The sequence below is a fragment of the Arabidopsis thaliana genome, chromosome 2, assembly GCF_000001735.4.
Source record: "Arabidopsis thaliana chromosome 2, partial sequence".
NCBI lineage: Eukaryota > Viridiplantae > Streptophyta > Magnoliopsida > Brassicales > Brassicaceae > Arabidopsis > Arabidopsis thaliana.
Window position 1 is genome coordinate 13,846,850 of NC_003071.7, and position 25,877 is coordinate 13,872,726.

The 25,877-nt window shown below is 37.6% G+C and overlaps 8 protein-coding genes, 2 long non-coding RNA genes and 1 other non-coding gene across 24 annotated transcripts; 5 read left to right on the forward strand and 6 right to left on the reverse strand.

The window, feature by feature from the left end:
- Window positions 1-69: 69 nt before the first annotated feature.
- AT2G32640 (Lycopene beta/epsilon cyclase protein) lies at window positions 70-4,149 on the reverse strand. Of its 2 annotated transcripts, none has more exons than NM_128823.5 (17): window positions 3,831-4,149; window positions 3,424-3,541; window positions 3,153-3,340; window positions 2,964-3,071; window positions 2,820-2,884; window positions 2,599-2,704; window positions 2,424-2,507; window positions 2,123-2,269; window positions 1,908-2,036; window positions 1,760-1,827; window positions 1,561-1,594; window positions 1,376-1,460; window positions 1,176-1,243; window positions 979-1,092; window positions 776-898; window positions 567-658; window positions 70-444 (listed from the first exon to the last, which is right to left on the reverse strand). In NM_128823.5, the coding sequence occupies exons 1-17, from the start codon at window positions 3,960-3,962 to the stop codon at window positions 348-350; spliced, it is 1,758 nt and encodes a 585-aa protein (NP_180823.3). In that variant the 5' UTR covers window positions 3,963-4,149; the 3' UTR covers window positions 70-347. The 2 variants fall into 2 exon arrangements, with proteins under 2 accessions (NP_180823.3, NP_973583.1); NM_201854.2 differs by having other exon boundaries at window positions 1,561-1,658.
- On the forward strand, window positions 4,140-5,231 carry AT2G32650 (RmlC-like cupins superfamily protein). 2 transcript variants are annotated; one of them, NM_128824.3, is made up of 2 exons: window positions 4,140-4,287; window positions 4,671-5,231. In NM_128824.3, exon 2 carries the CDS (start codon window positions 4,698-4,700, stop codon window positions 5,115-5,117), a length of 420 nt encoding a protein of 139 aa, NP_565748.1. In that variant the 5' UTR covers window positions 4,140-4,287; window positions 4,671-4,697; the 3' UTR covers window positions 5,118-5,231. The 2 variants fall into 2 exon arrangements, with proteins under 2 accessions (NP_565748.1, NP_973584.1); NM_201855.2 differs by having other exon boundaries at window positions 4,251-4,462.
- AT2G08530 lies at window positions 4,297-4,522 on the reverse strand. The gene has a single exon (NR_140361.1). It is a non-coding gene; the product is annotated as an other RNA (long non-coding RNA).
- Window positions 4,818-6,494, reverse strand: AT2G32645 (B3 domain protein, putative (DUF313)). The gene is made up of 2 exons (NM_001124960.1): window positions 5,538-6,494; window positions 4,818-5,236 (listed from the first exon to the last, which is right to left on the reverse strand). The coding sequence occupies exons 1-2, from the start codon at window positions 6,008-6,010 to the stop codon at window positions 5,140-5,142; spliced, it is 570 nt and encodes a 189-aa protein (NP_001118432.1). The 5' UTR covers window positions 6,011-6,494; the 3' UTR covers window positions 4,818-5,139.
- A 355-nt stretch (window positions 6,495-6,849) lies between these two features.
- On the reverse strand, window positions 6,850-9,448 carry RLP22 (receptor like protein 22). Of its 2 annotated transcripts, none has more exons than NM_001336409.1 (1): window positions 6,850-9,448. In NM_001336409.1, exon 1 carries the CDS (start codon window positions 9,361-9,363, stop codon window positions 7,048-7,050), a length of 2,316 nt encoding a protein of 771 aa, NP_001323933.1. In that variant the 5' UTR covers window positions 9,364-9,448; the 3' UTR covers window positions 6,850-7,047. The 2 variants fall into 2 exon arrangements, with proteins under 2 accessions (NP_001323933.1, NP_180825.2); NM_128825.3 differs by having other exon boundaries at window positions 6,909-9,263.
- On the forward strand, window positions 9,274-9,638 carry AT2G08535. Its single transcript, NR_140362.1, has one exon. It is a non-coding gene; the product is annotated as an other RNA (long non-coding RNA).
- A 1,389-nt stretch (window positions 9,639-11,027) lies between these two features.
- VAMP725 (vesicle-associated membrane protein 725) lies at window positions 11,028-12,925 on the forward strand. Its single transcript, NM_128826.4, has 5 exons — window positions 11,028-11,476; window positions 11,683-11,824; window positions 11,914-12,034; window positions 12,166-12,228; window positions 12,351-12,925. Exons 1-5 carry the CDS (start codon window positions 11,092-11,094, stop codon window positions 12,495-12,497), a joined length of 858 nt encoding a protein of 285 aa, NP_180826.2. The 5' UTR covers window positions 11,028-11,091; the 3' UTR covers window positions 12,498-12,925.
- RLP23 (receptor like protein 23) lies at window positions 12,920-15,765 on the reverse strand (the record flags this gene model as incomplete). Its single annotated transcript, NM_128827.2, has 1 exon — window positions 12,920-15,765. One exon carries the CDS (start codon window positions 15,763-15,765, stop codon window positions 13,093-13,095), a length of 2,673 nt encoding a protein of 890 aa, NP_180827.1. The 3' UTR covers window positions 12,920-13,092.
- Window positions 15,766-16,785: 1,020 nt separating this feature from the next.
- GRP23 (glycine-rich protein 23) lies at window positions 16,786-17,861 on the reverse strand. Of its 5 annotated transcripts, none has more exons than NM_001161076.2 (2): window positions 17,288-17,854; window positions 16,868-17,200 (listed from the first exon to the last, which is right to left on the reverse strand). In NM_001161076.2, exons 1-2 carry the CDS (start codon window positions 17,688-17,690, stop codon window positions 17,085-17,087), a joined length of 519 nt encoding a protein of 172 aa, NP_001154548.1. In that variant the 5' UTR covers window positions 17,691-17,854; the 3' UTR covers window positions 16,868-17,084. The 5 variants fall into 5 exon arrangements, with proteins under 5 accessions (NP_180828.1, NP_001154548.1, NP_001325117.1 ...); NM_001336410.1 differs by having other exon boundaries at window positions 16,868-17,317; window positions 17,354-17,751; NM_001161074.1 differs by having other exon boundaries at window positions 16,868-17,287; window positions 17,318-17,747.
- Window positions 17,862-19,355: 1,494 nt separating this feature from the next.
- On the forward strand, window positions 19,356-19,618 carry MIR407. The gene has a single exon (NR_140698.1). It is a non-coding gene; the product is annotated as a microRNA ath-MIR407 precursor (primary transcript).
- Window positions 19,619-19,871: 253 nt separating this feature from the next.
- LUH (LEUNIG-like protein) lies at window positions 19,872-25,397 on the forward strand. 7 transcript variants are annotated; one of them, NM_179863.3, is made up of 19 exons: window positions 19,872-20,077; window positions 20,188-20,279; window positions 20,363-20,417; window positions 20,492-20,589; window positions 20,677-20,786; window positions 20,868-21,148; window positions 21,244-21,322; window positions 21,426-21,537; window positions 21,783-21,832; window positions 21,918-22,196; window positions 22,668-22,742; window positions 22,862-23,089; window positions 23,268-23,412; window positions 23,494-23,603; window positions 23,745-23,894; window positions 23,977-24,129; window positions 24,206-24,325; window positions 24,527-24,724; window positions 24,852-25,312. In NM_179863.3, exons 3-19 carry the CDS (start codon window positions 20,386-20,388, stop codon window positions 24,993-24,995), a joined length of 2,364 nt encoding a protein of 787 aa, NP_850194.1. In that variant the 5' UTR covers window positions 19,872-20,077; window positions 20,188-20,279; window positions 20,363-20,385; the 3' UTR covers window positions 24,996-25,312. The 7 variants fall into 7 exon arrangements, with proteins under 7 accessions (NP_850194.1, NP_565749.1, NP_001031466.2 ...); NM_128829.4 differs by having other exon boundaries at window positions 19,911-20,077; window positions 20,191-20,279; window positions 24,852-25,397; NM_001036389.4 differs by having other exon boundaries at window positions 19,911-20,077; window positions 20,191-20,279; window positions 23,274-23,412; window positions 24,852-25,397.
- Window positions 25,398-25,877: the final 480 nt, after the last annotated feature.

Consider the following 25,877-nt stretch of genomic DNA (forward strand, 5'->3'; position numbering starts at 1 on the left):
ACTTTGCTGGAGTATGATCATTTGGTATCCACAATGGATCAATCAAGCCACCATTGATGTCTACGCGGTAAAGAAAACAAAGCTCGACGCTTTTGGTGTATTAAATTACTATAAATTTGTCTGTTCATAGAACAAAGCTTTTCGAATGTAGGTGTGTATAAACTGATATTGAAGGAGTTTTCTAGAACCCTGTGAATCAAATCTAAGGATTGAGATGTTGATTCTGTGTATATGAGCCAGACATTTATGAAGCTTATGAAGTACTAGATGTTGATATCTGATGAACTTTTATTCTTTCAAAAAGCCAGTGACGATGAGGGTACCATTCTTCAGAAATACGAACAGAATCACAACTCATAATCGAGGCCAGCTCCATATTTCCAGGCCTCGAGACATCTCTTCCACTCGAACCTCGTCTTTGAGGGAAGTCCTTCCAAAGACGGCCTGAGAATACACAAAAATATCAAGAAAGTTCAAGAAACACGACATCCATAATGTGGCAGAGTCATGGCAACAGAAGCAACAATCCATACATAATTTCTTAAAGAGATTCAGAAATGTTTCACCTTAGCAATGGATCGATGTATGCCGAGAGGAGCGTATACAAGCCCAGCATGAAAAAATGAACAGACCAATCAAGCAGAACAGGTATCCCAACCTGAGGAGAATCACCAAAGAAACGAAGATTTCATGAATAAACCAAGAACATTTTCAATCTTTTGTTTCCGTTTTCTGGTTCAAAAATGATGCAACGATTATCAAAGGAGAGCTATACCTGTCTGAATATTGACGGAATTATCTGAGGTTTGGTCAGCATGACAAGGCCTAATGTCTTTGCTAGAGGACCAAACTGTATTATATCCTGAAGAAATGGTCTGAGAACTGGATCGCCCAATCTCTACAAGAGAAATATGAAACCATTACTTAGAAGCCAAAGTTCGAAACTCTCATTTCCCGGTTTAGAAAAGTGTACTATACCTGCATGCAACTGAAATTTACATGGAGAAGCTCATTGGTGAAGCCACGGGAAACATCGAGCTGTTGCTTTGCAGACATTGCTCTTTGAAACAGCCATGATGCGCTCAAGTTTGGCTGTCGTTCAAAAGCCAAATGGATTCAGTGAAGTTAATAGCAGGGAGAAAGATATTTAGCTGAGAACCACAAAGCTATATTACCATATAAGGATTTAGCTTTGATAAGCTGTCAGAGTCCAGAAGATCTCCATCTATTGCGTCATAGATTCCTTTTTTAAGTTGAACAATAAGATTGTCAGAAAATCTGAATATTCTGAAAGAGTTCATGATATAAAAAGTTGTATAATGTTCAATGAGATATGGAGACAGCAAGTGTACTCTCAGAGAGTGAGTGTATATACCATTGGACAATCTTCCAAGGTGTCTGGTCAAACTTCCAAAACCCCCAAATGAAACAGGTGATTGAATACCGCTAGCATCACCAAACTGAGTAAAAAATTTGTAAGTAACTTTGATTATTTAGTTTATCAAATTATCAATCCGCAAACTTATCTTGGAAGCTTATATATAAATGAACCAAACCAACCTGTAGAACACGATCAAATGCAGCTGGCAACGGACTGGTGACAAGTCCAATCCAACAGGGTTAGATATGTCAGAATGCAGCAGTATTATTGTACGAAACTGGTAAACAGAATTATAATATCAATGATAGAATTTCAAACTTCCAGAGATGATAGATATAGAGATACAGGCATCAACGGAGTTTCTTGTCAAAGTCGTACCTATTTCGGTATGTAGGAAAGATTCCGTATACAACTCTCAGTATTTCCAATTCATCAAGAGAGACTCCCTTTGCCAAAAGACATCAGGAAAAGAAAGAAAAAACGAAAGTTGATGAAAGATTGTGATATAAGATGGAAGGAAACTCACTTGGTATTTTGGCATCAGTTTCCAGTATTCTTCGAGTAAATCCTCTAAACTCGGAGATGTTGATTGCGGTTCAGTGTAAGTGAACATGTAAGTAGTGCGGTCTAATGGACCAGAGCCAGCCGGGAAAGCCTTAAAGCAACAATAAGCATCCTTATATTAAAACCATTTCTTTGTGGTTATGGGAATTGTGTTAGAATGGGGACAGATTTTTTTACCTCCCAAAAGAGTTGTACATTGGAATCTGCAACTCTGGTCACCGATGAACTGCTATATATAACGTCGCTTGATGAGTTCTCTTTAAACCCATGAGCACAAGATCCAACAACAAGGCACATTCCATCTGGCTTTCTACCACGTTTGATCTTTTGTAGCAGAATACATAACAAGAAAAGTATTATGCAAGGGCAATACACAATTTGCTCAAGAAAAGCGAATCAGTAAGTTTTATTTTTTTACCACCATAACTAATGCAAATGAAAATGTAAAAGTAGATATGTTCTTAGGCCAAGATATGACCTGCTTCAGAATAGGAGAAAAGTTTCCCATGGCATCAATAACGAGACGGGAAGATAATGTGTCACCTTTAGAAAGTTGCATAACCTGTCAATCAAAATGTTCAAACAATTCATATCAATAAGCTGAATACTCTTCTTAGGTACAATGTTTTTGGAGAAAACGCCAGATAACTCACAGCTAAATCATTGTAGATGACGATGCTCGAGAGGCTGGAGTCTTCTAAAATGACTCCACCAAGAGAAATGAAACGTTGTTTTACAGTTTCCACAAGTTTGGCTGGGCTGTTTTAACATACAAAACGAAAAAACAAACAAATCATCACTTTCAGAAAGTAGCAGAACACAAGGGGATTATTCTTTTCCTATGTATTAGAGAATAAGAGAAGACAGGACTCACGAAACGCCGAGGTTAAGAATATCTTCAACCCATATATCACCAAGATTCTCAAATCCACATCTGTTCTGCATTTGTTCAAGATAACCTTAAGCTACATGACTTTTATAAAGCATCAAGATATTGCTTACTGAAGAGAAGCTTTACCGGATTGAACTTTGCAGCAATTACTTCTTCGATCTCATCTTCGGTTAAAACTCTGACTTCAGTCAGTTCTTTCATCTCTTTTCTTGAGATATTCCATTCTTGATCTCTCTAAATCACCACAAAACCAAAAAGCTTTAACAATAGCTTCTCCAACCAGACCTCAACCACAGCATTAACTAGAAGCTTTACCCCTTTGATTGCATTTCTCTCCACCACAGCGACTCTTAAACCCTTGGCACATAGAGCCGTGGCTAGAAAAATCCCCAAAGTACCCCCACAAACCACTATGTCAAAGGTTCCAACGAGATTATTCCCCATACTATAATCTTGAGAAAAACCAGATACCCTAGAAACAATTTGCTGAGTTTCTTGTGGTCCTGCAAAGACTAACATTCATCACCAAGAGAAGCATATTTCTTAATTATCTGAATGGTTACCAAAAGACTATTGTTCTTATTACCTGTTGGTTGAGTACATATGTTGGACCAAATATTGTCAAGTCTCTTCAAGGCATTATAAGAGTAAGCACCACCAGCACCTCCAGCTTCTCCACCAACTGAAATACTCTCCATTATCTTCTGCATATCGAAATGATTGAACTCATACTCAGCTAAAAACAACTCATCGTGAAGTTAAACATGCTTATGCAATCTCGCTTAAAGGCTCTCAAGATTCAAATACTAAAACAACTAAGAAAGAACAAAAGCGATGAAAATTTCTTTTCCTGTGCAATGAAAATCAATTATCAGTTATCAAGAGCAAACTTTCATCACAATGCAGACCACAAAATCATCTCTAATCCTGATAAAGTTCACAACTTTTTCTCATTTCCCCCCAGAGGATGCGTAATTGAGCAGAAAGCTTGACCTGTGTAAGAGAGGGAGCCAATTGTGTTTGAACGCACACTGTCGTCGAAGCTCTCCTTCTTCCTTGGTTTGTCTGAGCCCTTGATACGGAACTAACGAACCCATTGAACTGATGAATTTGCAGAACCACCATGACAATGAGTTCCAAAACAAATGCTATAAAACCAAGAGCGAACTTTTGATAAACAGAGATAAAACTTGTGAAGAGAAAACTGGAAAGATTGTGCAATGTGTCAGAGAATGTGACACGTTTACAGTCTTACAAAACAAAAACATTTTGGGTTACATTAACTCAAAACAAACTTCTGTTCTAAAATTAAAACAAATCTAAATGTTAGTATCGTTTCTGTAATATTTATTATATCCTCTTCTTCTTTTTTACTGATTCATCAAATCGGGGATCGGATAAGCCTGACTGCTTCAGGGTTTAAGGGTTACTCTCACTCACACTTCCGCTGGTAAGAAATTCGATTTCGATGCGTATAATCTGTCTTCCGCTTTTTTTTTTGGTTTTGAAATCGACAACCTTTTTTTGCGGACTTGTTGGGTTAAATTCGTATATCTTCAATTTTGCGATGAGTTTTCACTTTTCCAATCGAAATAGCAAATGGGCATTAGCTAATTTCCTGAATTGTGAGTTTTTGTGTTACGCTGTGTCATTGATTCATATAAGCTATTGCAAAGAGAGTAAATGATAAAGCCTTCAGCTTTACAATATAATTCACTTTTACACACTAGAGTTTAGAAATTCACCTTCTTTCTCTGTTTCAGGAGTTACAAGACTTTAACACATCACAAAGAATTTCGATATGTGTTATTTAAAGTTCATTGTGGATCTCAGGTTTCACAAGATTGGATAGAAGCAGCCATGGCAAGTCTGATAATGACTACACCATTCCCAGGTTCTGTCACTGCATGTAAGAAGACAAATAACCTGTCTGTTCAGAGAGCCTTTAAGGTGACTTGTATGCAGACAGAGAAACCATTAGAGGAGCTATACAATGTTAAAGTGGAACGGAAAGTTTCACAGAAACGGTTGGAGGAACTCGGGGTTTCGAGATGGTCAGTTTGGAAGACAGGGAAATGCAAATTGCCATGGGATTGGCAGGTGGATCAGTTGGTTTACATTGAACAAGGAGAGGTTCGAGTAGTTCCCGAAGGAAGCAAGAGGTATATGCAGTTTTTAGCTGGAGATCTTGTTCGGTATCCGAAATGGTTGGAAGCTGATCTTTTCTTTAACGCTCCTTATATTGAGCGGTATTGTTTCAAGGCCTATGGTGATGATTGATCCAACTTAGACTTTTGAGTTTTTAGTAGAGCCAAGAAACTTTACACTTGTTGTGTGTTGTTGTAGCCTGATGGATCTTTTTGTGATAATATAAGAAAACAAGTTCTCTCTCCTTTGTTCTGCATTTTCAATGCTAATCATAAGTAAACATAGGCAGCATCAGAGAGAGATAAAAAAAAATCAAACATAAAGAAAGAAACTCAAATCAAAACATCATATTTGGACAAAACCCCACTATTTCATCAACTGAACAAAAAAAAGAAAGAAAACCAAGCCAGATTTGCCTGAAAACTAAATCCGTTTTACTTGTGGCTTAAGCAATAAGCAGAGTTATGATTAGGAAGAACTAGAGCTGCTCTCTCCTGAACAGCCTTGGCCAGAGTGGCTAGAATCTACTGCCGAAGGAATGGGTAACGGTACCTGACCAGATTCACCTCAAGTAGAAGCACCATCGCCGCCACTGCCAGATTCTCCTGAAGTAGAGCCGTTGCTGGAATTTTTGGGGTGAGAGCAAAACAGAGTTTGCCTGTTCCAGATCGGAAAGACCAGAGAGGAAAGACGTCTTTTTCCTTAAACGAATTCGACTTGTTAGCATCAAGCACATCGTTCCAACCTTTAACAAAGACATAATTCCAGTTTCCCTTCATCTTCCACTTCCTCAACTCAAGCGCATGCTTATTCATCCGAGGATCCACCAAATTCACAGGCACACCATCGTCACGAATCTTCATGGCATTTTCATGTATGATTCTTGTCTCGTCCTCTGTCAAAAAGTCCGGAGTTTTCACTTGGTTAAAAGGGACTTGGAGACGTGCTTTACCTTTATCGAGATCAGACTTAAACAATTCCCTCGTTGAGATCAGCTTCGGATTGTAGCCATTCTCGTTCCTCATAACGTTCAAAAGCCAATCGGGTGGAGTCGTTTGAATTTGGTTGCACCTCTAAAGGACTAACGACTTTGCCTTTCTTGGGACGTCTCTCTTCCACCTTAACAGAACAACGTTTTTTCTTGGACTGACTGACACAAGATGACATAGACGACTGTGAATCCGGATTAGGGTTTTCTAGTACGGAAGTAATTGATCTACGTTCTAAGAGGCTGTCAAGCGGCAACTCTGCGACAACTTCGTACATCAACTCCTGCATATTAACCCGCCCTGAGTTAACCCTAGGTTCCTTCTTTTTCGATTTGTCTTTCTTAGTCTCGTACTCTAACGACATGACGGGCGGATTCAACAGTTTAAAGCTTTTGTCTTCGTTAGTACCGTACTCTTTGTGCACATCCCACTGACGTCTCGAAATTTGTTCCACCTCAAAGCGACCAAAGGTTTGGGGCTTCTGAAGAATTTCACGTAATCTCGTCAAACATCTCTGCTTGGAAAAACTACGATCATCAGATTTCATCATCTTGATCAAGTCTCTTGAAGATACAGAACCGGAAATTATAAAACCTAGAAGGAAACTCGAGTTCTAGCGAAAGAGAAAAAGGTTAGCTTTGTAGTCAAGGAACGAAGGTATTCAGGTTTTCCTTTTCTTCATAGGGAAATTGATTTTATTTTGCGATTAAATTAATGAGAGTCGGTGAGATTACAATTTTTACACTCCTGGGCTCTAAATTAAGCCGCCTAATAATTTGTTATCCTTAAAGGACGAACTACCCTTACCCAACAAATGTAACATATGTTTTCGTTACTCAAAAAATTTCACATGTAAAGAAATACTTGTTCTGTTTCTTATGTTTCCATAATAAAATGAAGTAGTCATGAATACGTTGTTTGATATGGAAGAAACTAATTTAATAGTTTCGGCTCTTCTGTTATAAGATCATAGTTTAAATGTAAACAGAACATGCCATAATTCTGTTTTTGAGTAACTTTACTTACTCATTGATCAATTTACAAAAAAAAAATGAAACAGAACAATTTTAATCCTAAGGGTGTCTGATGCCTCTAAGCCTATTCTGACCATTATTCTTGATGAACCACCCTGGCTTGTACAAAGCAACAACATGTCCAATTGCCAATCCAAACAACACCCCTGGTCCATACCCTATTGCCGCTGCTCTCCACTCCAATATTTCTTCTTCTTCTTCTTCGGGCTCTTGTGTCGATGGTGCGTCTTCTCTTAAACAGCTTTCTTCAAGAGGAAGACCACATAACCCTGAATTTCCTTCAAATGAGGATTTAGGCTGCCCTATGATTTGTGTTCCTTGTGGTATTTTACCAGTGAGTTGATTATCAGAGACATCTATGTACGCTAAATACGATAGTCTTCCGAGTTCTTGTGGAATTTCCCCCGAGAGTTTGTTCCCTGACAAGTCCAATGACTCGAGCTCTGTCACATTAGCGAAAGACATCGGAATATGTCCAGTGAATGAGTTGTTTGATAAGTTGAGAGCAATCAATGTTTTCAAAAGACCAATAGATTCTGGAATCTCTCCTTCAAGCTTGTTGCCAGAGAAATCAATGGCGGAGTAGAAAGTAAGAACCTTGCCTTGCTCCATGTATAGACCTTTGTATTGCAAATCCAAAGTATCTTCATAAACAAACCGATCACTCGAATAGTCTCCCATATATAGCCTCTCTTCATCATACATCTTGAGAGATTTTACACTCCAATTCGCAAAGTAATTCGTTGGTAAGCTTCCCGTAAATCTGTTATGCGATATTTCAAGTATCTGGAGCTTGGGAAATGCAAGAGAACTTTGATCATCTGGTGGAGACATAGGACCATGGAAACTGTTTGAACGGAGAGTAAGGACTTTCAAATTGGGCAATGCCTTGAGCCACAAGGGAAATGAATCATTGATTCTGTTGTGATCCACACTAAGAAACCTTATGAATGAGCAATTCAGGAGAGATCTTGGAAGTTCTCCGGTTAGTTGATTGTATCCAACATCAAGTGTCTGCGTCAAAGCACCGCTATAAAACTCGTCTGGAATGTTTCCTTCCAACTTGTTCTTCCGGAGATTCACTATGGTGAAATTACCCATACATGGAGGAATTGAGCCAGTGAAGTTGTTGTAGGACAGATCAAGAACATCAAGAGAGGTTCTGTTACAGACCGAGAGAGGAATGTCTCCTGTGAAACTATTGTTCCAAGCAGACAAGTTGATGATAGAGACCGGTGGATTAGGGAATGATCCTTTGAAAGAGTTTAAAGCAATATCTAGTACTTGGACCGATGAGTTGGCTAAAACATGATCCAATGAACCGTTGAAACCGGTGAATGAATTGTTACTAAGATCCAGAGAGACTAAAAGAGGAAGACTCCATATCCAATCAGGAACGTTTCCTTTGATTCTGTTGCTGGAAAGATCTAAATACCATAACTTCTTTAAGGACTTTAAGAATCTGGGGAATTCACTGATGTTGCATCCAGACAAGAGCAAGATCTCCATGTTCTTTGGAAAGTCAATGTCTGAATACACACTCGTTAGTGTTAAACTGTTGCCGTGAAGATCAAGGTGTGTCAAAGACTGGAGAGGAGAGAAAATTGATAAGTCAATTGGGTGGCTTGTGTTTAGGAAAGAGAGGCTTAGATACCTGAGATTAACTAACCTCAAAACAGGATCTATGATCTCTGTTTCAAAATGGTTATTCCCAAGATTTAAGTTCTCAAGTTTAGACGAAGAATTAGAGATTTCAAATGAGCCAGTGAGATGATTCTCACTTAAATCAAGATAAGACAAGAAAGGCATGGTGAAAAAAGAAGAAGGTATGGTTCCAGAGAATTGATTATAAGAAAGGTCTAAAGCTAAAAGCTTGGTTAGATTCTGTACAAGTGAGGGTAAATCACCGGTGAGCTTGTTGTGGGGAAGATTTAATTGGGTAAGTTTGGTTAGGTTACGTATAGAAGAAGGAACTTGGCCAGTGAAGCCATTAGAGGATAGAAGCAAGACCTCTAGATTGTTGAGCTGACCAAAAGCAGAGGACAAGGGAGAAGAATCGAAGTTGTTGAAAGAGAGGTTTAGGTAACGGAGATGACTTAGCTCAAAGAGGCTACTGTTTGGTCTGAGAGTGCCACGTAAACATCCACCGGGGAGTTCTAGAACCGTGACCGCACCGGTCGTGTTATCGCAGACCACACCGCTAAAGAAGTTGGTGTCATTTCTGCAGATGCTAGAGAACGCAAACTCGTTTTTGAAACGTTTAATGGTTTCGGTTTGGTCTGGACGACATCGGAGAGCAGCGATGCAGTAGAGGATGGACACGAGAGAAAGTAAACGCAAACGCAAATTTGACATTTGGATGGATAAGTGTGAAAATTTTTAGAATATTGCAATGGATATTTTGCTTTCGCATGTGAATCATCAATTCCTTGTGGCTTTGTTATATAGTCACACAAGTTGTAAAGAATGACGGCTTTCGCGTGGCTTGAGTTCTTGAAACTCAAAAAAGTCATACAAAACAAAACTTAAGAAAGAAAAAAAAAGAGACATGGGCTTATATTTCTTTACGCGGTCCCTGGATTCGAGAATTAAATAATGTAATTTCTGTCTTTCTTGGTGTCTTTGTTCAGACTAAATTGTGATATAGTGAGCATAGCAAATGAAGTAATGGAAATTTGAATATAGCATTAGCAGGAACGTTTCCACATAACTAGTTGCATATTTCAATGCAAAGAAAAGAAACATGTTATTTAAGAATATAACAAGAGGATGTATGAGTTATGTGGGTAAAATTGAAGTTTTTTGCTATTTTGGAAAACTTTACTATTTTTATTTAAATTTAAAGAGATAAATGATAGGGTAACGTACTAACATGATTTTGTATCATGTGGACATTTAAATTGTCTTTATAGGATGCTACGAAAATTTCACGTGGCTTGACTTCTTAAAACTCTCATAAGTTTTCATGACAGATTGCGTGGCAGTTTTTCTTTTCACTTAAAAAAATGATTTTATTATAATTCGATAGAAGAATACAAAGATATGTGATACGGTTTTGGACCTTTTGGTACACGATGAAAGTTATACTTATATTTTGTACTACACATATTATTAAAAAAAACTTACATTTCTTTCGATGACGTAGCTTGAATCATTTAATTTATTTTCCTTTTTGATCTTTAGTTTCAACTGAAGTGTTACACAGTCAGCGATTGACATTTTTTCTGGTCAACATATGATACATTCCCACGTACGTAACTAGTTGCAAAGGGAGTATATGCCATACCTTTAAACATCTCCTCTTGATGGAAAAAAAAAAAAAACATCTCCCCTTAGTCATTAGGTCCATTCTATCTTCCACGATTAATGACTGATCCTTTTAAGAAGATTAGTTATTCGATTACTTTTTGTATAACTTAATTATTGTTCACCTAATCTCATATACCGGCCCTAATCTTATAACTTAATTATTGTTCACCTAATCTTACAAGTATATATAAAGCAACTTTTTTGTTATTCAGTCGACTTTTAGATTGCTAATTTGTGAGATAGCTGTGTAGCTTCTCTCTTCCAATGTACCTCAAATCACAAACGTTCATTAGAGGTAGAAACAGTAATGGTCAAATATAAATGTATCAACCATGATCACAGACCTATTGGCTAATGGCATGCAATGGTCAACTATTTTTTAACACCATTTTGACCTCCATCTCCATGGTTCATAGATTTTGCTTCTATAGAAACAAACAAAAGATGAATAGTACTACTATAGTTGACGCAAACTATTATTTTTTTTAATAAGAAACAAATCCGCAGATAGAGTTCATACTATTAGAAATAATTTGGTCTTAGTCAAAATCATAAATTCAAACTTTAAGCATCCACACTGCTATATATGGTTACATATAAACAAATAGCGAAAAATTTCTGATTGTTTCATATTTAACAACCTTAAAATTCATGAACCATTATTCCGAAACTGGTACTTTTAGAAAACAGAAACATTAAATAGTTAAAGTAATTAACTAGAATTAAATAACGCAATTAATTTTTGAAAAAAAAACGTTGATAGAAAGGAGAAAAATGGATCGCAGCGTCGTCCCTATATCTCTCGCTCCCTTTCAATTTCTCCTTGTATTTTGGATCTTTCTTACTTCCGTACACACAAACCCAAACAAACAACAAAAAACTGTTGTCTCTCTCTCTCTTTGGTGGAATTCAAAAAATCGAATTCGTGGTTGCGTTTGGTTTTTCTTCCTTCTTCGGGTCACGAGAACAATGGGACAACAAAATTTGATCTACAGCTTCGTCGCTCGTGGTACGGTGATTCTCGTCGAGTATACAGAATTCAAAGGAAATTTCACTGCCGTCGCTGCACAGTGTCTCCAAAAGCTTCCTTCTTCGAATAACAAGTTTACATACAATTGCGACGGACACACGTTCAATTACCTCGTCGAGAATGGCTTCAGTGAGTCTCTTCTTCTCGATCTCTATATATGATTCTCTCTAAGCTTGAAACTCGCGTTACAATAAGTTTCGGTTTAATCAATGTCTATCTTGATCTCTATTTTTTTTTTTTGCAATGATGGAATTCAGAAGTTGCATTGCTATATCTACTTTTGGCAATGAAGTAATAATTGCTTTGATGGATCTGATAAAATTGTTGTTATGCAGCGTATTGTGTTGTTGCTGTTGAATCTGTTGGGAGGCAGATTCCTATGGCTTTCTTGGAGAGAGTTAAGGAAGATTTCAACAAGAGATATGGTGGTGGTAAGGCTACCACTGCTCAAGCCAACAGCTTAAACAGAGAGTTTGGGTACTATAAGCTCTGCCATTAGAATGAGAAAACAAAAATTTCTACGTTAAATTTCTGTGGATATGATTTAAACTTTGGTTGTACCACAGGTCGAAACTGAAGGAGCACATGCAGTACTGTGTGGATCATCCTGACGAGATTAGCAAACTTGCCAAAGTTAAGGCTCAGGTTACTGAGGTGAAGGGTGTTATGATGGAGAACATTGAGAAGGTCTGAATTGTATATCCATGCCAATCTCACAATTCTGTGTCGTTAATTTGAGTATATTTGTCATATCTGGCTTGAACTTTCTATGCCCTTAACGAAACTGAATGAGTTTCATGTAATTCATTCTTTGGCAGGTCCTTGACCGTGGTGAGAAAATTGAGCTTCTAGTTGACAAAACTGAGAACCTTCGTTCACAGGTTTACTACTTACCTTTTCACTCATATTTGTCTGAATATTATACGTGTATACATATAAGCGCATAAGCATGAAATGGCTTTCCAGTTTTCAGACTTTTATATTCCAATTCAAATATCTACAGGCACAAGATTTCAGAACACAAGGAACAAAAATAAGAAGAAAGATGTGGTTTGAAAACATGAAGATTAAGCTCATAGTCCTCGGTATCATCATTACCTTGATTCTCATCATCATCCTCTCTGTTTGCGGGGGATTCAAGTGTACCTAAAACTTGAAAGAATAAGAAGAATACGTTGCGAGATTACCAGCCCCATATTGCTCTACTAAGCTCATTGGAACTTCTCCCGGTATATGCCCTTCTTTTTCTTCCTGTGTTCGAGGTCACTCTTTACATATATACTTTTCCATTTGATTTTGTTAGGAACGAAATATGATAACTTAGTTCTGAGAAATGATACTTTTAGGGTATGCTTGTCTGAAATAGATGTAAGCTGCTGGGGTTTGCTTATATAGAAATTAGGTCTTTCTGCTCTCATGGTGATGATATGTTTTCTGTAATCTAAAATCTAATGTTGAGTTTTTGCTGTTTTCTTCAATCTCTTTACTTTTTATTTTTTCCTCTTGTTGATGCTAACCAAATGAATGAAACCATGATCCCTCTGTTACAGTTTTTTTGTATTGTCCTAATGTGTGAAATCAAACTAATTCAGTATAGACCCCAATTTTATCCTCATTTGCCCGCCTCTGCTGTTTTTCTCATTAGAAAAAGCTGAGATGTATATTATGACTCCAGAGAATGCTTCAATACAAGACCAACAACTACTTGACAGACATTGAGGGATCAAACTCAAACTAAAACAGTCCTAACGCTTTCTGCGTTTATTCAGACCAATTATCTTGACAAGCCACTCCGGTTTGTATGAAGCAATAACTTGTGCTATTGCCAATCCAAGCAATAATCCAGATCCATACCCTATTGCCACTGCTCTCCCGTTCAACACTTCTTCTTCTTCTTCTTCTTCTTCTTCTTCTTCTTCTTTGTCTTCTTGCTTTTGGTGATACATCGGAGGTGCACCAGTGCCGAAGCAACTTTCCTTGAGAGGAAGACCACAAAGCCCTGCATTCCCTTCGAAGGAAGATTTAGATTGCCCAGTAATCTGTGTTCCTTGTGGTATTTCACCCGTGAGTTGGTTGTGAGACACGTTGATGTACGCCAAAAACGAAATGCTCCCTAGTCCATTAGGAATAGTCCCCGAGAGTTGGTTTCTTGACATGTCTAGTGACTCGAGATTCTCAAGATTGGCCATAGACAGGGGAATATGGCCTGTGAAGGCGTTGTTTGATATATTGACTGCAATCAGTGCCTTCAAGAGACCAATAGATTCAGGAATCTGTCCTTCGAGTCTATTTCCAGAAAAATCAATGGCGGCGTAGGAAGTGAGGGCCTTAGCTTGCTCCATGTGTAGACCTTTGTATTGCAAATCTAAAGCATCTGTATAACCATAGCCGCCTTCGTCGAACAGCTTCTCCTCGTATACCATATATAAACCCCCATCTTGATTCATCGTGCGTGATGATGCTTTCCAGTTCACAAAGTAGTTTGGTGGCAAGCTTCCTGTAAACTTATTGTCAGATATTTCAAATATCCGCAGCTCTGGAAACCCGAGAGGACCTTGATGCGGAGGAGATATAGGACCATAAAATCTGTTTGAGCGAAGAGTAAGGACTTGCAAATTCGGTAAAGCTTTGAGCCAGAACGGAAACGTATCTTCAATTCTGTTGTTTATAACGCTTAGAAACTTTAGCGATGAGCAGTTTACAAAAGACCTTGGAAGCTTCCCTGTTAATCGGTTATGGCTAACATCGAGTGTCCGTAAAGAGGCACCATCACAGAGCGCGTCAGGGATACTTCCTTCCAGGTTGTTGTTCCGGAGATACACAAGTTCCAAATTACGCAAACATGGAGGAATGGGACCAGTGAAGTTGTTGTAGGATAGATCAATAGCAGCGAGAGAGCTTCGGTTGCAGATTGAAAGAGGTATCTCACTTGTGAAACTATTACTAGCCACACCGAAGCCTTTGATAGAGAGTGGTAGATCAGGAAGTGCTCCTTCAAAATTGTTTGAATCCAAATATAATAGCAGCACTGATGAATTTACTAAAATCTCCGCCGAACCTTGGAAACCTGTGAAATAATTATTTCCAAGAGTTACTGACTGTAGAAGAGGTAGGCTCCATAACCACTCAGGGATCTTCCCTTTCATTCTGTTGTTGGATATGTCTATATACACCAACTCCTTGAGGGTCTTTAAGATGTTGGGGAACTCGTTGATGTCACAGTGCCTCAAGGTCAACATTTCCAGGGTCAACGGGATGTATGAATCTGAACTTAAACTGGCCGAAGATATACTGTTTCCAGAAAGATCCAGAGACCGCAAAGATTTGAGGGAGGAGAAGAGTTTTAAGTCTATTGGGTAGCTTGTGTTTAGGAAAGAAAGGTCAAGATGCTTGAGGTTGATGAGCTTTGAGATAGGCTCTAGGATTTGTCCTTCAAAATGGTTAGACCCGAGATACATGATTTCGAGCCTAGATGAGGTAGAGGAGTTTGAAACTTCAACAGAACCAGCAAGATTGTTTTCACGTAGAGCAAGATGTGCTAAGAAAGGCAGAGTGAGGAGAGAAGAAGGGATGACTCCAAAGAACTTATTATATGAAAGGTCTAATTCGTAGAGGTTGGTTAGATTCTGTACAAGTGGGAAACTACTAGTGAGCTTGTTTTGGTCAAGGTACAACTTAGTTAACCGGGTCAGGTTACTAATTGTGGAAGGAACTTGACCAGAAAAGCCATTAGAGGAAAGAATCAAGTTCTCTAATCTATGGAGATTGCCAAATTTGGAAGGGAGTGAGGAACTAAAGTTGTTAAAAGCGAGATTAAGGTAACGTAGCTGGTGCAACTCAAAGAGGCTACTGTTTGGATTCAGAGTTCCGGAGAAGTGATTATATGAAAGGTCTAAAACAATGAGCTTTCTTAGACCCCGGACAAGTGGGAAACTACCAGTGAGCTTGTTATAAGAAAGGTCTAATTGAGCAAGCATTGTTAGGTTACTGAATGAGGAAGGAACTTGGCCGAGGAAGCCATTAGAGGAAAGAAACAAGCCCTCTAATCTTTTGAGATTTCCAAACCCGGAAGGGAGTGAAGAGGAGGTTAAGTTGTTGTTTTGGAGATCAACGTAACGGAGTTGATGAAACCCGAAGAGGCTACTGTTGGACTTCAAAGTTCCACTGAGACACTTCCTTAGTTGTAGCACTGCGACCGCACCCGTCGAGTTATCGCACCAGACTCCATTAAAGGTGTCACTGTTGTTGCAACCGCGGGTGTCAAACTCGTTCGTGAACTTCGTGAAGGCTTGAATCTGGTGGGGACGACAGGCCACAATACCAGTAAAATGAAAATTTAAAGTAAAAATACTTGAATGGCAGACACAACAGAGTAAAAACAGAGAAAGAAAATGCAAATGCAAAAGCGCCTTTGACATGGTTGTCTTGAAATATCTTTTAGAAGAATGATTTTGGATTAAGAAATGTGAGAGAGAAGAAGGGTATAAATACAGATATGTGGTTTTGCACAATTTGACTCAGAAAATGTTAAAGCTATACGTGAAGTCTTTTGTATTCGGGCTAGAACAAAAGTATGGTCAAGCAGCTAAGGGCCACTCAAATCATGAAGTGATTTCTACGTTACTTAAAATCCCTTAACGTATAACTTGGGATTGGAATCACATGCATCCGTTGATAATTTCTCTTCTCACATATGTTCAGAATTACAGATATAAACGTAGCATAACGACAGACACATTGGATACGTTTGTCGATTCGAGAGGTTAGTAGCCCTTAGTGGTTTCGAAAGAAGAAAACAAAATAGAATGTGAAGTCTTTGTATTCGGACTCAAAGAAAAGTATGTAATCCACGTTAGTTGAAATTTCTTACGTATAGCTTGGAATCGGAATTAAATCAGTTTGAAAATTCTCACATGTGTTCAAAATTACAGAAATAAACTTAACATACGGACAAACACATTAGATACGTTTGTCAGCTTGTAGATTGTTCATCTTCAAAGTGATGTGGCAAAGTGACCACGTTGCATTTTAGGAGATCGCTAAACCGAACAAGAAATATTATGCTAAGCAAAGGACATGATCGAGAAGATGGTTATTTTTCAGATTTCTTTATGCTCCAGAATTAATGAATTTAATTTAGCTAGAGTAGCACTACAAGTCTATAACTTAGATTACTCATAACTTTAAAGTTTTTTTATGTGAGATAAGAGTTTGCTGTATATATGTCTCAAAAGTTTGCAATTGTTGAGACTAAATTTGGGATAAGACATACTCATGTAATACTTTTTGAACTTAGATTAGTACAAAATTTTACAGTGATCACTATCAATGCATGTAATATTAAGTTTGGTGTTTTAAAAGTTTCCAAAAGATAAATAAATATCATATTACTTTACTAATTATTTACATAGTGTATCTACTCATAAAATTCACCTAACCGAATTCATTTTAGCAAGTGTTGTAAGATCATATGGAAAGATGAGTGAACATGTATATAAAACATAAACACAACCACTCAATAACTGTTGGCAAAAGTAAAATAACCATTTTATTAACCACACTTGAAACCGACCAAAGCCGAACATATGGAATCAGCATACAATGCGACTCAAAATAAAAATAACGACATACACAATTGCTAATGTATCATTTTATTGCAATAATTAATTTATCATTTTCCATTTAATTAAATAATATAACAACGTTACGAATGCATGAGCATGAGCCTCACCACTCATCAGTGATGGCCACCACCAACATAACCTCCTCCAAGACCTCCTCCACCACCAATGCCTTTACCAAATCCACCACCGGCTCCGCCCCCGAATCCTCCTCCCCCTCCACCGCCAAAGCCTCCTCCTCCTCCAATTCCACCTCCGCCTCCAAGTCCTCCTCCAGCACCACCACCGTATCCTCCTCCAGCTCCACCACCCAATCCACCTCCTCCTCCTAAACCACCACCACCACCACCTCCTAGACCCCCTCCTCCTCCCAAACCGCTACCGCCTCCTAGACCCCCTCCTCCTCCCAAACCGCTACCGCCTCCTAGACCACCACCGCCGCCTAAACCTCCACCACCGCCTAAACCTCCACCGCCTCCTAGGCCACCACCGCCTCCTAGACCACCTCCGCCGCCTAGACCGCCTCCACCGCCCAAACCCTTACCGAAACCTTTCTTGTAAATGCCATGCTTGTGGAGGAATGGACGAGGTTTGTGTAAAAATGGACGAGGTTTGTGGAAAAAGTGTTTGTCGTCGTTAACCTCAACATTTCCGAACGAAAATTCAGCGACTAGAGCGAATACAAAGATAAACACACACACCTTCCCGGAAATTAAACCCATAATTAACTGGTTCGTTTTATATGGTGTATATGAAAGAGAGATCGAAGACAGTAGTTGTGTCAGTGAAGCTTAGTCTTGACCTCTATATATAGACATATCGTCCACTCGTGAGTACGTTACATACATAACCGGTTTTGCTTCTTCTTTTTCTAGGTTTCTTATCAATTCCGGTTTAGTTTAGTTTGTTGATTTGTTCATATATACTCAAATTATTCTATTTCAGAGGTTGAAATGCTTGGTTAAGGCGTAACCGTGAGGAAAAGTGGGAAACCGGAATTGATTAAACCGGACGTATTAACTTGTAAGAAGGCGAAAAAAATAAATTGGTTGAGTAAACTAAATTAAATGAGGTTCACCTGTCATAGGACAATTTATTTATGTCTGCCAACTGCCCAGTTGATCTCATCCAACATAACAATAAAAATGAAATCAATGTACATTTGATGAATTCAATAAATAAATAATATCGATGTATATATATATGCACATGAAATGAAATGTATATCTTATTTCCGATTAAGAAAATGAGCAAACGATTCTAGTGGGCGCCGATGGTGAAAAAACCTGAAATTGATGAAAATATATACTACAATTGGTTCATGTACTTTGTCAAATAATAATAATTGGTTCATGTTCTAAAAACCAGACTGATCATATTCGTAGAATGCAATCATCAGTTCACCATATGTATATGATTCCTCATAAATCAACCTTCCATGGATTTATAGCAAAAAGAACAGTGTGTTTCTCTTTTAGTGTATTTTCATAAAAGACGTACCATAAATGAATAAATTGTGTCGTTATCAAAAAAACAAAAGTTTATAATCGTGGCTGTTTTATTTTTCCTTTTATAGTTGAAGGACATGTCTACTACAAAGCCATTAATAATATGAGGGCTCTTTTGCATTATTCAAGCCCTAAATGTGATCTCATTTAGTGAAAAAAAAGTGATCTCATTTATTATGTCATTAATGGCTCAAACCAAACACATATTAAACCTTTCATTTTCCAAACTAACAAATAAAGAAAAACAGATAGGCTTATACATTATACATGCATCACCCACATAGATTTAGATTATTAAAAATTTGAGGTTGACTGGTTTGAGCTGTGAATGTAATCTTTTATTTAATTTGGACTGTTTGTTGTTAGAATAATGGTTGGGACTTAAATTTTAAAGTCAACTAGTGATTTGAAAAAAAAACGAGGCTTAACAAGAATATTTAACTAGTTAATCTAGGGCTAACTTGTTAGTAAGAAATTTAAGAAATACGTTTAATACTTCATAACACTACAAGTGTGGATTGTTCATTTCACATCATAAAGTACTAAAACTTCAAATTAAGTGCCAAATGAATATCCTATGCATTTTTTTTTTGTAAAAAAATTAGATTGGTTCTATTGAGAATATGCATGCAATCTTTTGGTTACAGACCTCTAGTTAAAGGATTTTAATTAGTTCTTATTTTCTATTTAGAATTTGAATTAGTTTCATAAAACATATGCAGTGATCAGTTTATAAGGTCAAATCTCACCCTCAAAATACAAACATATTTCACGAGTTTGCCCAAAAAGAAAGAACTAGTATTTGACGCAAGTTTTCATTTTGAACCATTCGTAAGCTATAACTAGAAGATTAAATACGGTAGAATAATGAATGTATTATGGGAAAAATGTTAAAAAAATCGCCAACTTTTAAAAATGGGACAAAAAAATCGCCAACTCCTGAAATGTCATTTAAATCATATACTTTTGGTTGACTTTTCCAGAAAGATAATAAAGCAAAGATTCGTAATCAACAAAACTTTGCTCTGTTATCTTTCTAAAGAACTCAATCAAAAGTATGTGATTAAAACGACATTTCAGGAGTTGGTGATTTTTCATCCCATTTTTCAAAGTTGGCAATTTTTTTGACATTTTTTCCAATGTATTATTGAGTGTAGCTACATGAAGTATGAACCATTTATCTTGACATAGCATTGCGTACTTTGAAAATAATTTCTTTACTAATAAAAAAACCTACACTTTTTTTTATAATAAATTTTTTCACTCTGTTTAGAAACCATGAATTGGCTGCTCTAACGATTCAAGAGAAATTTCGGCCTACCTTCGAGTTGACTTTAGATTAAAAGTCAATCACAGGCCCAAAAGTAAGCCCATAACTAGGTCCAAATATCGAAGCCCATGAATAAACTTTTTCATCGAATCCTAAAGCTAAGCATCAAACCAAACATCCGATGATCTCTCCAAACTCATCAATCTGATCTATCTCTCTCTTCCAGCTGTTTCATGATCGATTTACTCTTAACTTACAGCTGATTACAATTCACTGTAATCTCTCAAGAACCCTAGATTCTTTTTTTTCCTTTTCAATTGTGATCCGTCAGGTATGTGAATTCGATTACTTTCTATATCAATTCAACGAATTCCAAAAGTCATGTTCGCGTATAAGCAATTTAACCTTGTCGATTTCTTTATATTTTCTCTGTATGTGTAGCAGCAATGCTTGATCTTTAAATTTACTGATATCTGAAGATCGAATTAGGGTTCTGATCTACTTGATATTTATTTGTTTGGGCTTTTATTCAGGTTAGTGTCTGTTTATTAAAACAATCGAATTATTCTGAGTTCATATCATTTCTTTGGATTGAAGATTTGAATTCCTTTTATAGCAGCTCGATCTTGGGCTGAAGCTATGGCTCAGAGTAATTGGGAAGCTGACAAGATGTAAGTTAATTTTGTATTCAATAAAAGCTTATTTTTTTTCAATTCCTTACTTTGATATCTTTGTGTTTTTGTAGGCTTGATGTTTACATATATGATTATTTGGTGAAGAAGAAACTTCATAATACTGCTAAGTCGTTTATGACTGAAGGGAAGGTTTCTCCTGATCCAGTTGGTAATATTACACTTTCTTTGTTCCACTTTGTTCTTTCTTAATTTTAAGTTTTGATATGTAATTGTTTTTTGTTGTGTGAATGATTAGCAATTGATGCACCTGGAGGGTTTCTTTTTGAGTGGTGGTCTGTGTTTTGGGACATTTTCATTGCAAGGACGAATGAGAAGCATTCAGAGGCTGCTGCAGCTTATATAGAGGTGAATGTCTTCTACTAACATCTGGGAATATGTTTTGTTAGTTTTGAATTACGTAACTGACCAGTGGTTTTGAAATTTTAGGCACAACAAGGTAAAGCGAAGGAGCAGCAAATGCAAATACAGCAACTGCAGATGATGCGCCAAGCTCAAATGCAGCGTAGGGACCCTAATCATCCTTCTCTTGGCGGTCCAATGAATGCTATTGGTTCTGAAGGGATGATTGGGCAGTCTAATGCTAGTGCTTTGGCTGCTAAAATGTACGAGGAACGCATGAAGCAGCCTAATCCTATGAATTCTGAGACATCCCAACCTCATCTTGATGCAAGGATGGCCCTTCTTAAATCAGCAACAAACCATCATGGGTAAATTGGCTCAGCTTCTTTTTTGCTGTCGTTTTTCTAGTCCTCATACCTCTGACCCCTTGTTGTCCTTTCTTTTTTTTTCTGTCCCTAAACAGTCAGATTGTCCAAGGAAACCATCAAGGAGGTGTTTCGGCAGCGCTGCAGCAAATTCAATCACGAACTCAGCAGCCCACTGTAACTACTACTCGAGCACCTTACTTTATACTGTTCAAATTTTCTAACAGACAAGTCTCCAATCAGATATTTTGGTGTACATCTGAATCTCTTGTACGTGCAGGAAATCAAAACTGAAGTTAATTTGGGTACATCTCCAAGACAACTGCCAGTGGATCCTTCTACAGTTTATGGCCAGGGAATTCTGCAATCAAAGCCTGGGATGGGGAGTGCAGGTAAATATATCAATGTATTGCATTGTAGAGTAATCGCTCACCGAAAAGAAAATGGTGGTAAAATACGTGGTAGTATGCCTTCTATGGCAATTAGTTGACTATGGACTCCAAAATTTAAATATTACTTCCCTGTTATGTGCAAAATCATGATGAATTACATAGGGTGATATGCTAATGGCATCACGAGAATCTTTTGCTTACAATTTGTATAAATTCTTATGGTGTTGTGTTTGTCCCTTGTGAAGGATTAAACCCTGGAGTGAGTGGTCTTCCTTTAAAGGGATGGCCATTAACTGTAAGTCTCTGTGGTTCTTCTAAGAATTTATTTGTTTGTCATTCCAAGCCCAGTATTTTGCTAAGTTTCTTGACAAATGTTACAGGGCATCGAGCAGATGCGACCAGGTTTAGGAGGCCCTCAGGTTCAGAAATCTTTTCTACAAAATCAAAGTCAATTTCAGCTCTCGCCGCAGCAGCAACAACATCAGATGTTGGCTCAGGTTCAAGCGCAAGGAAATATGACTAATTCACCCATGTATGGTGGTGACATGGACCCTCGAAGATTTACAGGATTACCTAGAGGAAACCTTAATCCGAAAGATGGCCAACAAAATGCAAATGATGGATCTATAGGGTCCCCCATGCAGTCAAGTTCGTCAAAGGTAAGACTTTCTCAAATTACCAATAAATGCATATCCCTGTTGGATGCAGTGGAATCTGTTGAGCTGCATTATATCATCTTTTTCGGGTAGCAGAGAAAAAATGAAGCATCTCATTTTTTCTGTGTTCCGTTAAGTGGTGTAATTGGATCATTACGTCTGTCCTTCTATGCATTTTTTCTGATAATTGCTCGTCTATGCTTTAAAATTGTACTCTTTTGGGTTATCGTCTGACTGCTATACTTTCCATTTGGAAAATGTGTAAGGTAATGTGTTTGTGTTATCCTAATGTAGATCTACATAGGTATCAGAATTTTGTTTTTTCTTGTTAACCACATGAACCCAATAATAGAGAAAACTTATCCGCAATTAGTAGCTGATTACTACCAAACATGGGGACTTTACTGCTAAAATTTTATCAATCACATTTTTTTCTTCTGATTTTCTCTCTTTCCGTTGCTTGTTGGTCTATAGCATATCAGCATGCCGCCAGTACAGCAATCTTCTTCTCAGCAACAAGATCACTTACTATCCCAGCAATCACAACAGGTACTTTTATGTGGATCCAATCCCTCAAGTCTTATCAAGCATGTGGTTTTAACCAACTGAATATATTCTTTAGTGTCTGAGATGATTGAGCCACAACTTCCTTTTCGTGTATCTGATAGAACAACCGCAAAAGAAAAGGGCCTTCCTCTTCTGGTCCTGCTAACAGCACAGGGACAGGAAACACTGTTGGCCCATCCAACTCACAGCCATCGACTCCGTCAACGCATACCCCTGTTGATGGAGTTGCTATAGCTGGTAACATGCACCATGTGAATAGCATGCCAAAAGGGCCAATGATGTATGGTTCTGATGGGATCGGTGGTCTTGCATCATCAGCAAATCAACTGGTATGTTTCTTAATTTCTCAGAAGAATGATAACGACAATCTAGTTTTCCTCCAATAACATCTGGATACAGCATGCAGTTGTGTTGTGTGAAACAAGTGCTTTCTTAGCAGCTTGAATATTTTTTTTATATCCCATGGGGCCGTGTTTCTTTCAGCTTTCTTATGACAAGAATTAATAGCTGCAGGATGACATGGACCAGTTTGGAGATGTGGGAGCTCTAGAAGATAATGTAGAATCATTTTTGTCCCAAGATGATGGAGACGGAGGAAGCTTGTTTGGCACCCTAAAGCGGAACTCTTCTGTGCATACCGAAACCTCAAAGCGTATTCTAACACCCCAAGGATAAGTATGATACAAGTAGACGATATAAATATATACTAACACGGTCCTTTTTCTCGTTTCAGCTTTCAGTTTCAATGAGGTTAGTTGTATAAGAAAAAGTGCCAGTAAGGTCATTTGCTGTAGCTTCTCATATGATGGGAAGTTGTTGGCTAGCGCTGGACATGATAAGAAGGTGCAACTTCTTAATTTCTGAGATACGGTTTGCTTATAAACTTGTCATGGCCCTAAAACAGCTATAGATCATTTATAGGTAGGTAACATTTTGTTTGTTTAAAAACAGATAATGTGGATGCAAATTTATTTTTGTCAGTAGGTATTTATATGGAACATGGAAACACTACAAGTTGAGAGCACTCCGGAAGAACATGCTCATATCATCACAGATGTTCGCTTCAGACCGAATTCAACTCAACTGGCAACGTCATCATTCGACAAAACAATCAAAATCTGGGATGCTTCTGATGTATACTAATTTAATTTGTTTCTCTTTTATTTGTTGCAATTTTTCGTGTTCTGCTGTGACTAACTACTACCAATTTGTGCAGCCTGGTTACTTCCTACGAACAATTTCTGGTCATGCTGCACCTGTTATGTCCATTGATTTTCATCCTAAGAAAACCGAGCTTTTATGCTCCTGTGATAGCAACAATGATATTCGCTTTTGGGACATAAACGCCTCTTGCGTTCGTGCTGTAAAGGCAAGCCCCTGACCTTTTGTATGGTTTCTCTGGGATGTGAACTCTGTTTGCTAATCGTTGAATTTTCCAAGCACAGGGGGCTAGCACGCAAGTACGTTTCCAGCCAAGAACAGGACAGTTTTTAGCTGCAGCGTCAGAAAATACTGTGTCAATTTTTGATATTGAAAATAATAACAAACGGGTCAACATTTTTAAGGTAGAGCTGAAGATGATATATTGATATTTTTGAATTCCCCGGGTCAATCCACATAAAAGACTAAAAGCTTTGTTTTTTACTTTTAATACTTTGAATCTTCAAAGTCCAGTGCATTTTTCTTGTTAGATGCATTGGGGCATATGTTTAGATGTCGTAAGTGTTGATCGTTACTCATGGCTTTATTTACTTTTGATCTGGCAGGGACATTCCTCAAATGTACATTCTGTTTGTTGGAGCCCAAACGGAGAGTTGGTGGCGTCTGTTAGTGAAGACGCTGTAAAATTATGGTCACTGAGTTCAGGAGATTGCATCCACGAGCTTAGCAACAGTGGAAACAAGTTCCACTCTGTTGTTTTTCACCCTAGCTATCCCGATCTCTTGGTCATCGGTGGCTATCAGGTATAACCTATATCCCCATTTCTCAAACAAATAATGTGTCAAACAATATCTAGTCTTATGTTCAAATGTGTGATGAGGTGAATGTGTCTCTCAGTTGTTTTAACTTTGGTAAACGAATCTGTGACAGGCTATAGAGCTGTGGAACACAATGGAGAACAAATGTATGACGGTAGCAGGCCACGAGTGTGTGATCTCTGCCTTGGCTCAGTCGCCTTCGACGGGAGTGGTTGCGTCTGCAAGTCATGACAAATCCGTAAAGATTTGGAAGTAGAAATATTTCTATGTTCGTCTGAAAAGAAAAGGAAAAAAGAAGAAATAGCAGAGAGCTCAGGACTTTTTTTGGGTCTAATTTTTTTTTTTTTTTTAATGTTACATTAATAAGTTGGTTTTTTTTTTAAATTGGGTTTGTTTATGTCAAAAGCAAAGAGACTTGTGATATTTCCAATCTTTGTCTAATGATCCTACTTCTTTACTTCGTTGTTTTGATCTCTAGTGTTTAGAGTGAAAGAGAGATGTAAGTAATTTCTCTAGACCAACTACATTGTTGAATAATAATTTCTTATAATCAGCCAAACGCTTGTTTTTAAGGTCTCTTTACGAATATCTTATAATGACACTGCATACATTAAGTTGGTTTAAGATGAATACAAAACTCTAAGCATGCACATTGAAAGTACTCGTACGTTAAAACTTAGGATTAAGGATGAGTTTATTATCTGCTTAGGCTTAAATTGTCTTTGTTCTGGGTTACTTATTGAACTTCTAATATAACCGCATCTTTCTTGAATGACTCTGCCTCTCTTTCAAAATTATTTGTTTCAGCATCACTGTAACATTTATTGTAAAAATAGTTTTTTTGGGTTTGAATAAATTTAACTTTCAACTCAAAAAAAAAGAAAAACTCGATATTATATATAGAAAACGGAAATGTGAAACATAAGGAGAAGTAAAAAGCACGGTTACGTTTGTGTTTGTTTACAATTTACAAACACGTCTAACTTGGAAAAACTAAAATAAATGTACTTTTTTTTTTTTGGTCTAAAATAAATGTACTTTTTTCTTAAACATGAACTTATTTTTTGTAACAGTTGAGTGGTTGAATGAATCATTAATTTAAGTTATCTTTAGTTTCTCAATCGATAATATATACCTA

Bases quoted from the DNA above. Each gene is read 5' to 3' on its own strand.
- AT2G32640 (NM_128823.5), bottom strand. From the start codon at position 3,962: ATGGTGGTTCTGCAAATTCATCAGTTCAATGGGTTCGTTAGTTCCGTA. The intron at 3,542-3,830 runs GTCAAGCTTTCT...TTCGATATGCAG, and splicing joins TGGCTCCCTCTCTTACACAG to AAGATAATGGAGAGTATTTC. The intron at 3,072-3,152 runs GTAAAGCTTCTA...GTGGTGATTTAG, and splicing joins AGAGAAATGCAATCAAAGGG to AGAGATCAAGAATGGAATAT.
- AT2G32650 (NM_128824.3), top strand. From the start codon at position 4,698: ATGGCAAGTCTGATAATGACTACACCATTCCCAGGTTCTGTCACTGCA.
- AT2G32645 (NM_001124960.1), bottom strand. From the start codon at position 6,010: ATGAGGAACGAGAATGGCTACAATCCGAAGCTGATCTCAACGAGGGAA. The intron at 5,237-5,537 runs GTACCGTTACCC...TTGAAAATGCAG, and splicing joins CTTGAGGTGAATCTGGTCAG to AACAAAGGAGAGAGAACTTG.
- RLP22 (NM_001336409.1), bottom strand. From the start codon at position 9,363: ATGTCAAATTTGCGTTTGCGTTTACTTTCTCTCGTGTCCATCCTCTAC.
- VAMP725 (NM_128826.4), top strand. From the start codon at position 11,092: ATGGATCGCAGCGTCGTCCCTATATCTCTCGCTCCCTTTCAATTTCTC. The intron at 12,035-12,165 runs GTCTGAATTGTA...ATTCTTTGGCAG, and splicing joins TGATGGAGAACATTGAGAAG to GTCCTTGACCGTGGTGAGAA. The intron at 12,229-12,350 runs GTTTACTACTTA...AAATATCTACAG, and splicing joins CTGAGAACCTTCGTTCACAG to GCACAAGATTTCAGAACACA.
- GRP23 (NM_128828.4), bottom strand. From the start codon at position 17,690: ATGGGTTTAATTTCCGGGAAGGTGTGTGTGTTTATCTTTGTATTCGCT.
- LUH (NM_001202730.1), top strand. From the start codon at position 20,386: ATGGCTCAGAGTAATTGGGAAGCTGACAAGAT. The intron at 21,323-21,425 runs GTAACTACTACT...TTGTACGTGCAG, and splicing joins CACGAACTCAGCAGCCCACT to GAAATCAAAACTGAAGTTAA. The intron at 22,197-22,667 runs GTAAGACTTTCT...GTTGGTCTATAG, and splicing joins TGCAGTCAAGTTCGTCAAAG to CATATCAGCATGCCGCCAGT.